The sequence below is a fragment of the Notolabrus celidotus genome, chromosome 5, assembly GCF_009762535.1.
Source record: "Notolabrus celidotus isolate fNotCel1 chromosome 5, fNotCel1.pri, whole genome shotgun sequence".
Taxonomy (NCBI): domain Eukaryota; kingdom Metazoa; phylum Chordata; class Actinopteri; order Labriformes; family Labridae; genus Notolabrus; species Notolabrus celidotus.
In genome coordinates this window covers 29,702,996-29,714,826 of record NC_048276.1, presented here as the reverse complement: position 1 = coordinate 29,714,826, position 11,831 = coordinate 29,702,996, and the positions used below count along the sequence as shown (strand labels likewise).

The window sequence follows — 11,831 nt, the reverse complement described above, 5'->3', positions numbered from 1 at the left end:
TGATGTATCAAGCTGCATATTTGTGTTGGTTCTCTTTGACTTTTGCATCTTTTAGTCAGAAAATGCAAAAAGTTTGGTGCTAACTTCTTAGAGTACAAGAGTAATCCTTATGTCATCCATTCTGTGGACGTAACTGCCTGCATTATAACCATATGTACCTCAACATTTTATTTCCCCTTATCTGCACATTTTTCATACTATTTCCTGTACCTCGTCTTGCTAGTACTATGTGTTCCTGCAACATCCATGTGTTCCCCCCAGTCTCAATTATCTTATCTAAAAATCATAACATCAACAAACAATGATAATAATTGTGTGGTGTGTGTGTATGCTGGAGTGCTTTTAACACACTTCAGATGACAGCTATTCAAAACATCGCATCTTTGATTGGGACACTTTCGGTATGTAATGAATGTTCTGCATAGTGAGAAGGTATGACATTATATACACTGTTACAATTTCCTAAATGTGCTATAATAAAAAATCAATAAATAACCATCCCAACTAAGTCAATTTTAACCCTTGCAATTCAGCTTAATTTGGAAATAAAATGTAACACTAAGTTTATTAGCTATGTTTTTAAATCCAGTATATTCCATGTTTATTGCAGGGAGATAGGTCAGAGCCCTAATCTGGTGAATTCTGTCACATTTATAAAAGCATACTCTAAATTTATTAAATGGCCTATTCTACCCAAAGTTAAAGAAACGCATTTCAAAATCCTAAATAAGATTTATCCTTTATCAGATTTTCTAAAGAAAATATATACATTTGAAGTGGATCTATGTTCCCTCTGCAATAACGAAGATGAAACTCTGGAACATTTATTTTTTGTCCATGTCCTGTCTCTCAGTCTTTTTTGTCAGATATAAAAAAAAAAAATGGGTTCCACTCAAAATAGCTGATGTTCCATATTTTGAATCACATCATATTGTGTACTACATGGATGATTTGGCTATTTCAGTTTCAGATATTCATGCTATTTTATTACTGGGTAAATACCATTTCCATTGTGTAAAGATGAGAAATATAAGCCCTCCTTTCCTGGTTTTATAAATTATTAAATTATGTTTTCGACCCTGAAAATATTATGGACAAACAAAATGTTAGCAAGATGTTTAGACATTGCTCATTATTTATTATTTTAATTTGAAAAATGTATATATATACATTTTTTTTATTTATTTATTTATTCACACACATTTATTAACAGTATTTTGAAGTGATGAGATGAAGCTTCTTGAAGTATTGAGGCTTTCCATCCAATTGGTTCACTCATGGGCCGAAGCTTCATGGTGCTCCATATGCTCTACTGCGCCATCAAGTGGACAATAAATTTAAAATAAGTGCAGTGATTATAATGACACCATCCCTTTGGTGTGTGAGGCTTTGAATTGAATAAGTGAATGATGTTTGTGATGCCAACACATAAATAATGAACTTCTTAATATGGTGTCTATCTTTATGATACAATGGCCGGGTCAAAGAAAGTGGAAACAAATTGGGGATAAGGTTGTGACTGTGCGCTGCCCTTTATATTTGGAATCGCGCACCAAACCCGCGAACTGGTTCCTGAGTCAGTCACGTGGCACAGGCGGCTCGCGAGACTTCGAACGTCATCATTTCTCCAACATCACCAGTATTTTGTTTTGCTCCCGTTTTTATTTAATTTCCCCTGTAATTGATTGTAATTTGTGTTTACCATCCTCATTGGGGACAGTAATTTTATCAAGCTTATATATCAACAAAATATAAATGAGTATAAAATAATAAATCAGTTTAATTAAGAGCAATGCCAATATAGTAGCGGATTCCTCGTATAGTGCCAGTGGGTGGCTCTTAAAAGAGCCTTTGGTTTATTGTATCAGGTCAGTGTTTACTTCTTGGCGGCCTTCTCCGTCTTCTTGGGCAGCAGCACAGCCTGGATGTTGGGCAGCACTCCTCCCTGGGCGATGGTCACTCCTCCCAGCAGCTTGTTCAACTCCTCGTCGTTGCGGACAGCTAGCTGCAGGTGACGGGGGATGATACGAGTCTTCTTGTTGTCGCGGGCAGCGTTGCCGGCCAACTCCAGGATCTCAGCGGTCAGGTATTCGAGCACGGCTGCTAGGTAGACGGGGGCTCCGGCACCGACACGCTGAGCATAGTTTCCTTTCCTCAGGAGTCTGTGGACACGACCCACGGGGAACTGAAGCCCGGCCCGGGAGGATCGGGTCTTTGCCTTCGCTCTGGCCTTACCGGCTCCTTTTCCTCGTCCAGACATGATTCTCAGTTGATCTTCGAAAGTTCCAATGAATGAATCCAACTAGCTGGCTCACAGTCTTTATATAGGGTCCCGGCTCCTCGGTCAGTGAGCGGAACTCTGACCGTCCAATCAGAAGAGGGCTGGTCTTGAGTCTACTTTGAATCTTCGGGAGCCGGATTGTGATTGTATTCCCTTCTTTTAAAGTCACAAGAAACAACTAAAGTTAAACCTGACGGACTCCTTAAATAAAACCACACCATGAAGTAAACAAACTTACATCGTTGATTAAATTATATTAAATGGAATAAAAAATAAACTTAAATTAAAATGTTAAAATTTGTGATTAAAAAAAAATACAAAATACATTATTAATGTAGTCAATATATAAGAAATGGTAAAGATACAATTATTACTATTTTGACATTGTAATAAAAATAGAAATGACTTTTTTATTTTCATAAAAAATATTCAAGTCTTAGTGATGTAAAGAGTAAGAAGTAAATGTTTGATTACATTGATGAGTAAAAGATCTTAATTTTAATTCAGGAAAAATGTGATACATCCATATTCATTATATTATTATTTTTTTGTATTAAAAATAACATTAAATTGAGTTACCAATGCACTGCAACACACAGCTGTAATCTTTTGTATATAATAAGATCATTAAATATATGAACCATATGTTTATTAATATATTTTCATATGGCTTCATTCAAAATCAACTCTTTTTTGTGTTTCAATTATTTTACAACTCAGGTTTCCAAGTAACCTCTGATACCTTCTGTTGTCAGCTCATCATTTCAATTAATGAAAAATAAATAGGAAATTAAGATACAATTTTTACATCACAACCATTTCTCCTTGGACAGAAAAAACAGAAAAAAAATTAATACAATACTTTTAATTAGGTCTGGGTTAAGAGCTTTGTACTGTAGTTATGTGTGTGTTCATGGTTATCTGCAATGAGGCTCTCTGTTGTTATCTACCTGCTGTGAATATAATTGTATGTTATTTACCTGAATTCACCTATCATTAATTGGTTATGAGATATCATGTACCGCCTCACCTGTGTAATGTCAGGAGCATGCCTATGTTCCAACATTCCACTGCTGACTGAAATTAAATTACTCATTCATTGATTTAATGGATTATAAAGTGCTTCAAAAACAATCTTGTGGGAGGATAGGGCTTAAACTGAAGGGAAATGTAGGAGCACAAGACCTAATTTTGAAAATGTCCTTGAAATGTGGGAACATATGGATGACCCCGTCATGTGCAGTGTTGTTGTGTCTCCTACTTTGTTTCATTTTATTTATTTAGTTTTCCCCTATCTCCATTTATGTTTATGTATTATGTCTTTGTGTACTTGTACTTTTGAAAGATCTAAATACAAATAATACAAAATAAAATATATTAGACCCAGCACATGGATTGATAAAGAACTATTCACCAATTTAGGGAATTTCTAACACGAAAGTTGTTTGTATATTGTTACTGCAGACAACCTCCTAGCACCAAAATGTATCAGCTTTTTACATTTTAAAAACAACTCTGCTGTTGTCTAGAACAGGCATATCCAAAGTCTCGACCATTTTCATACAACCCAGATAAATTTGGATTATATTCTACCAAAGCTCTGTAAAATACCTCAATAATCATGTGCAATATTGTAATTGAACCCAGTCCATTTTTTATTATTATTATTAAATAATCTGCTTAAATGTGCACCCTGGCTTAAGCAAATGTATTTACTTGTCTTTAAATAGTAATTTCATAATTGTTTGTACGGAAAGTGTTTTAATTTAGAATATTTTTATGTAGGTTTATATATTTGTTGTTCCAACTGTCTTGTTAATACTGGCGTTCCAATCACCGGGTAAAATTCCTTGTGTGCGAGACCACTTGGCAATGAAGCCTTCTTACTCATTACTCATCCCTCTCTTCTTACATGTGCAAAATGTTTTTTCTACTCATCCTCTCAGTTCTGTTCTGTACATTGTTTATACCTATGCTACTGGTCTGTGCACATTTTCACTGCTTCAGTTTTTTAAAATATTTGTAAATTTACGTATTTAGTTGTCTATATACATCGTAAGATATGCTTATTTTTAGGAATTACTATTTTATATACTCTTGTTTACATTGTATCAAATGTCATTACATGAATTCATAGTGACAGGATCATTAATTCATGGTCAACTGGAATTATCAATTATTATTTCGTACAGAGAGTCATCATGAGTCACTAAGAAAACTGCTCCATTATTGTAAAGTGTTTAACATTTTAATTGCTAATAACTTATTGATATATGCTATTGTATACATAATACTATTTTGTGCTAGTTACTTTGCTGCTGTAACACTTTAAATTTCCCCCTTGTGGGCCAAATAAGGGAAAATGTTATTCTCTCATAATGCAGTGCAGATAACTGAATACAAAGACAGCTGAAGGGCATAGAGGCTTTTATTTCACGGGCCCGCAGTAATAGCACAACGCCTGCCCTATACCATTTTGTTACAGACCTTGTTTACATGCAGAATTGTCGAACTTCACATCATAGTAGAAAGAACAGAGAACAGAAAAATCAAACACTGAAAATCACAGAGTAGAAATCAAGCTCTTAAAAGAGGTGGTGGGTGGCCCTGAGAAGGACCGTTGTGTTGTTTCTGTCAGACAGTTGGTTTACTTGGAGCTGGTGTACTTGGTCACAGCCTTTGTGCCCTCAGACACGGCGTGCTTGGCCAGCTCTCCGGGCAGCAGCAGGCGGACGGCGGTCTGGATCTCCCTGGAAGTGATGGTAGAGCGCTTGTTGTAGTGAGCCAGACGGGAGGCTTCACCGGCGATGCGCTCAAAGATATCACTCACGAAGGAGTTCATGATGCCCATGGCCTTGGAAGAAATCCCGGTGTCGGGGTGGACCTGCTTCAGGACCTTGTAGACGTAGATGGCATAGCTTTCCTTCCTGGTCTTTCGCCTCTTCTTACCGGTTTTGCTCACGGTCTTAGACACGGCTTTCTTGGAACCCTTCTTCGGTGCTTTCACTGGGTCGGGCATCTTGGCTTCGCTCCAGTATCCGAAATGGCTCAATGACGTCACACTGGGATTCTTATACGTGCTCGATGCAAATAGAACTGTTCTGATGCTTGCTCAGGATTGGTCCAGTTTTTTAAAGCGAACTGAGCATGCGTCGTCCAGACAATGGTTCTGTGTTGGTGAAGGGTAATGAGGGCCATCTTGGCTCTGTAAAGAATTAGCAGTGATGAATGTCTTGTGATTCTGTGAGTGGATCAGGACCGTGTTAATGAAGCTGATTCTTTCTACTCAGAATGGAGTTTTATGTTTCTCTATTTAATGTTGTTGATCAAATTATGTCATTGTTCATGTTAACATCCTCTGTGTGTGTGGGCACATCCTCAGCACACACATCTGATTTATGGAAGCCTTTAGTAGGCATGGAGATGAGATATCAAAGGAGTCCATAAAGATCCAAAGTAATATCTCTAAAGGCTGGTACACCTTACAGGATTCTTTGAACCTTCACACATTTAGAGACCACACACTTGATGATAACAAAAGACAGATCGCACAAGATTTCTCTCTTCTGATCTCATAGTGTGTGGTGTGCACTATGGAGCACACCACACACTAACCAATTCTTCAGCAGAGTATCAGGTTCTTCACGCTCAATATTCCACTATGCGTAGTAAAACGTGACTTTGGTTTAAACAAACATGGCGGACAAACAGGAAGAAGCAATGATGATTGTTTTCGGCCTCTTACTTTCCGAAAAACACAAATTATAGAAACATTCATGCCGTTGCCACAAATCAACCAGTTGGTCTTCCAATTCGGAGGTCCAAGATACTTTTTTTTTCACCGGCGCCATGTTTTTGTTTGTCTTTACTTCCTCTTCCGTCAGTCAGCTGAGTCAGCTCGCGTCTTGATTGGCTTTTGCTCTGGTACACGTGACATTACACACTGTGCGTGTTCTGCTCCTCTCGGAGCATCCCACACACTATAGGATTGCTAGTCGCAAATATTAAACAGGTTCATTATTTACGATCTCTCCTTCTGAGGCCTTCTGAGCAGCTCCAACCGGACAAAATCACTCTTAACACACCCCACACCACAGGAAAATCAGACACAATGTTGTTTGCAAACATCAGACAATCAGGCCTTTGCTGGCTTTGATTGTAAGGGGGAGATCAGGACAAAAATCAGCCGGATTATCCTGTGGTGTGTACCTGCACACTACAGTTGGATAGTTTCTGGGAGGCAGACACCCCCTCTACTTTCAAGAGTAGGCTTCCAACTTTCCTTTTTGAAGAAGCTTATAGGTAGAGCTGGCTCAGGCTTGGACTGGCCTTTATAGTTGTGGTGCTATAGGCGTAAACCTGGATTTACAGCTGATACATGTTGCTATTTATCATACAGCAATGATTAAATGGAAGAATAGAGAGGTGGCTCTGATGTAGATGAAATGTAAGGCTGCAGGAAATACAAGGCTGTCAAGCGGACCAATCACAGGGCTAGCGGTCCACACTGATTCAAGGTGAAGTTACATTTTGGAGGAAGTTTGCTTCGGCTATGCAAGTAGGCCTCTGCGTAGGTACGGGGGCCAGTGTAGACGTGGCTTTAGACTGCCGTGCGAACTAGCATACTGGTATCCTGTCTTTCCCTCTCTCTCGTCTGTCTACCTGTCACATACTTTAACTCTCCCTGTTCCATTAAAGTTACTAACCATACACCTTTCTGGAGTCCCTGAGCTCCCTTGTCTCTTAGGTTCCTCTGAGCTGCTGTAGACGTCCTGCAGGTGCGGACATGACAGACTCCAGTTGCTACAACTACTACTATCTGTCTCAAAATATCGCCCCATCCGTCTTCTGTGCACATGTGCAGGGTTCCCACGCGTCCTGGAAAACCTGGAAAACCTGGAAAACAGTTGACCAGTTTTCCAGTACTGGAAAACACCTGGAAAATGGGAGAAAAAGTCAAATGTCCTGGAAAATCACATATAGTCCTGGAAAATGATTCAAACATGGCTGCGTGCGACCTAACCCTATTAACAAAACACATCCTCATACATTGAAAGTTGAGTGCACGCTGTGCTGGAAAAGACAGCGACACTGCGCAACTTTTTTTCACATATTTTCTCCTTCACTTCATAATCATGCATTCACAGAAAACGGGGGTATATTGTCTAATTTTATGGCACATGAACCCTGTAGAGTGCTCTTTTGATTCAAAGAGTCTTATATTTAAGTTATAGTGTGGCCAGTGGAGTCGGGCAGAGAGCTTGGGGGTCTGTGCCTCACAACTTTCTCTGCAGGCTGAGAGCTCAATTACCATACTCTAGCTCAGTTGTTCTCAAAGTGGGGTCCTGGGACCCCTGGGGGTCCGCGAACCATAGCGTGGGGGTCCGTGAAATAATTTGAATACATTTCTAATAACTTATAAAATTGTGCTGTGTCATTACAAAACAGCATACACCATTGTTATGATTCCATGTGGTGGCTCGAAGGGATATGTGAGTCTTGCTACTGTTAATTTTCTGAAAGCGTTTAAGATCAATTACTTGAAACCGAACCAGAACCGAACTGTACCAGAACCGAACAGAACCAAAGAAAACCCAACCAGAACCGAACCAGACTGGATCTTATCCTGTCTTGATGTTGGGTCTTTGTTAATAATAGAACATAGAGTACGGTCTAGACCTGCTCTGTTTGGAAAGAGTCTTCAGCTAACATTTGTTGTGATTTGGTGCTATATAATAAAGATTGATTGATATAAATGTAGAAATGTGATGGGTGAGAGGGGCGTACTAAGGCAAAGGGGCAGGGTGAAAAAATGTTTAAGGACACCTCCTTCCGAATCTCACATACCCACAGTTTAAGATTGGTTTAGACATATTGAGGTAAAGATAAGACAGAGGTCTTGAGGGTCTGTATAAGTATCTTACTCTTAATTCCCTGCTTTTGGTAAAAACTCAAGGAATTGTTAAAGGAAATCACACAATACTGATACATAATTAATAAAAAAAATAAAATACACCTCCCTGCATGTGGCACAAAGTTAAGATAACTTTGTTTTAAAACGGAATACTTAAACATGAATCAAATAGTAATATTAACTGATTAAATACTTAAATTACTTTTAAAGATGTTCAACTTCATCATAATCAGTGGATGACAACCAACTTTTTTTTTCTAGAGCACTTTTATCACGTTATTCTCTAAAATCCAGACATCACTTTTTCACATTAACACTACTGTACAGGCATCCGAAAGGGCTCGCCTGTATAATAAATTATCAGAAGCATCCAGTGGGCACTTGAGGCCCGCCAGAGGTTTCAATCCGGCCCGCGGAACGACTTTGTAAAGTAAATAAATTATAGAGAAGACATTAACTGCAATGTTTCAAAAAGTAACTACTGTTTCAAACCTGTCCTCTGGGGGCTGCATAAAATCATATTGCTGACCAAGCGCACCTGAACAACATTTTTTTCAGGGAGTTTTTTTTCTCAAAGTCAGAAAATAAATTACTTGCTGTTTGCATAATCCAGTTAAGATTCATATAGACTTTTAAGAGCACTAAAAGATGATCCAATTAACAGTAAAGTTTACATATATATATAAACTTGTCACAGTAGGAACGATGGATCCACATTCTTTGAAGGGAGCCACATAATGTACGTGTGCTTTCCATACATGTGCATGCATTACGGGTGCACTCCTGCCCTACTAACACTAGCACTACACCCCTGCATACAACACTGTACAGAAAGCAACTGTTCATGCTGGATATGAGGGGTTCACAATACTCAAGTTTACCTTCATTATTATAGTCTCTGTTCTTTTGCACTAAACATTACACTTTGCGTCAAGTGAATGGGTAACCTGTTTTGGTGTGTTCGCAGCAGGTCTCAGGGCTTAGAGTAAAATATTCTGCCCACTATTCAACTCCTCATGGCAAAAAATAACTTTTTGCAAATAAATAGGTAATTAAATGTGAACATTTTCAGAATGTACTTTTCTTTTTTGCACCAAAACACAAGGGAAAATTTTGGAGTTCATTATTTATAGGTTATTATTAGGTTGTGATTTTACTGGTCCAGCCCACTTCAGATCAACTTAGGATGTAAATGGCCCCTTAACTGAAACGGGAGTTTGACGCCCCTGATGTAGGTTACTTCACTGCAAAGGCATTCAGAGGGCACATCTTACATATCTTACATACAACACACATTCAAAGACACGGTATTTATACATTCAATGGAAGGACACCAGAGAGGGCTTCCATGAAATTTTACTTCAGCAGAAGTACGATAACACAATAACCATCATATTACAAATATTCATATTAACTGCACATCACTCATCTGCACTGTCGGGAAAAGTATGCTCTTTGGTTCTGAGTGGGTGGCTCTTAAAAAGCCTTTGGTTCGGTATCAGTGGGTCGGATCAGGTCTAGCCTCCGAAGCCGTACAGAGTGCGGCCCTGTCTCTTCAGAGCGTACACCACGTCCATGGCGGTCACGGTCTTCCTCTTGGCGTGCTCGGTGTAGGTGACGGCGTCACGGATCACGTTCTCCAGGAACACCTTGAGCACACCGCGGGTCTCCTCATAGATCAGACCGGAGATACGCTTCACTCCGCCACGGCGAGCCAGACGGCGAATGGCGGCTTGGTGATGCCCTGGATGTTATCACGGAGAACTTTACGGTGACGCTTGGCGCCTCCTTTACCGAGTCCTTTACCTCCTTTCCACGGCCAGACATTTTCCCTAGTTTGATGAGATTGATGACTAATACTACTCAAGCCAGGCGTCTGTACTTAAAAGGCAGCTGCGGACGTTACAGAGAGATTCAGGGCGGCGTCAGCGAGGACCCCCCCCCCCCCCCCCCCCCCCCCCCCCCCCCCCCTCTGTTAGTCAGAGCCATAGGTCAGAGCCTCTTTATTTACAGTCTATGGTCAGAACAGACTGAATGTGGACGCGTGTGTGGTGCGTACTAGACTGTATGAATGAGCATTAATTATAAATCACCCGGAAACAGTGTGGTGTGACTATCAGACACTGAGTGTCATGGGGAAATTAACTGCAAACAGCTTTATATAGAGCCTACAGCTAACAACCTATTATCCCACTTATTGCAATCTATTCAAACGAAATAAAATCAAACAAAATAAATCAATAAATACAATATTGTCACATCATGTAAATACTTCAAATAAACAGATAGATAAAAATGGTAAATGATAAAAGTTTAAAATAAATAAAGGCACTAAAATATCAATAAGGCAGAGTAGTTAAGTAACAAAGATAAGAAGTGAAAATATAAATAAAACAATATGGAAATAATATACACATAAAAATACATACATACATACATACATACAAAGTTATTTATTTAAGCCCTACATAAAGCTTCGTTTTAAGTTTGAATGTCAAAATATTTTCATCCCTCTCAGATCCAGCGTCTATTTTTATGCTTCACTGTTTCAAAGATGAAGCCCCTCATACTACCATAACCTGCTTTTATTACAGTTTTTCTCAGTCTCTGTGGTACATTTCTCGAATCATCCTCGACATTTGCAAAACAGTAAGTGTATTTCTCAAAACAATTCGCACAAATAGCAAAACACCATGGATTACCTGCAAAAGCCAGTATCTTGCTCAAAATCCTTAGTTCATCTCTCAAAAGTAAATATTTGTGTCAGTGAACATGTCAGTGACATCAGAATGAAAAGTCCTTGTGTCATTGTGTACAGATAAGACAGTCAAATTGCTTAGTCATGTTGTCAATATAACAGTGTACTCTGGAGGGATGTTCTGATGTTAACTATGGCTAAAGTCTTGATGACGATTATTGTTAATTGTAAGTTACATCTTAGTGTATGTGGGAGTTTGATTGCAAGAGACTGGACAAGATTCACATTTACGCTTTTACTGTTTGTACTTTAATTTGTTGACAGACCAGGTCATTGCAATACAGAAAGAAAAATACATAATGTGCATAGCACAAAGAAAAAAGAAAAAAATTAGAAATGTGAACATAGGGGAAACTGTACATGCAGTGCTGTAGGAATTACAGTGCAGTGCAGTCTTCCTACACCTCCTGACGTTCCTGTCTGTTGGGCCTTCATTAGAGAAAGTAAAGATTCACCTTGGAGCAATTTACCAATTCAGGACAGCTTTAGAAAAAAAGTCTGATGGAAATGTTCAGAAATATGACTGGCATATTCTGACAACATGTTCCACCATTTTGCATGTGAATACTTATGCAATGAACTAATGCCTAAATGTTGTGGAGTGTGAGACTATTCAACAGAGACCCATTATAATACATTTTGATCAGCATGACATAAGCACTTGATAATGTAGGAAACAGCAGAGAATTGTACATAATCATTTGCATGGATGTACCAAAGCATTTGCAACTTGTTCAAAGAAATGAGAAACTGCTTATTTTGATGTGCACAAGTGACGCAATGATGTGAAGATTGAACAAGTAGTTTGGAGAATTTCAATTCTGATCTGAGAAATGTACCAAAGCGACTGAGAAAAACTGTAACATGTGAAAGATCCC

General features: G+C 38.9%; 2 protein-coding genes and 1 pseudogene across 2 annotated transcripts; all 3 read right to left on the bottom strand.

Moving 5' to 3' along the window:
• Window positions 1-1,755: 1,755 nt before the first annotated feature.
• Window positions 1,756-2,297, bottom strand: LOC117812428 (histone H2A-like). Its single transcript, XM_034683173.1, has one exon. The coding sequence runs from the start codon at window positions 2,258-2,260 to the stop codon at window positions 1,877-1,879; it is 384 nt and encodes a 127-aa protein (XP_034539064.1). The 5' UTR covers window positions 2,261-2,297; the 3' UTR covers window positions 1,756-1,876.
• Window positions 2,298-4,691: 2,394 nt separating this feature from the next.
• LOC117812431 (histone H2B 1/2-like) lies at window positions 4,692-5,339 on the bottom strand. The gene has a single exon (XM_034683176.1). It carries the CDS (start codon window positions 5,298-5,300, stop codon window positions 4,929-4,931), a length of 372 nt encoding a protein of 123 aa, XP_034539067.1. The 5' UTR covers window positions 5,301-5,339; the 3' UTR covers window positions 4,692-4,928.
• A 4,196-nt stretch (window positions 5,340-9,535) lies between these two features.
• Window positions 9,536-10,025, bottom strand: LOC117812435 (annotated as a pseudogene).
• Window positions 10,026-11,831: the final 1,806 nt, after the last annotated feature.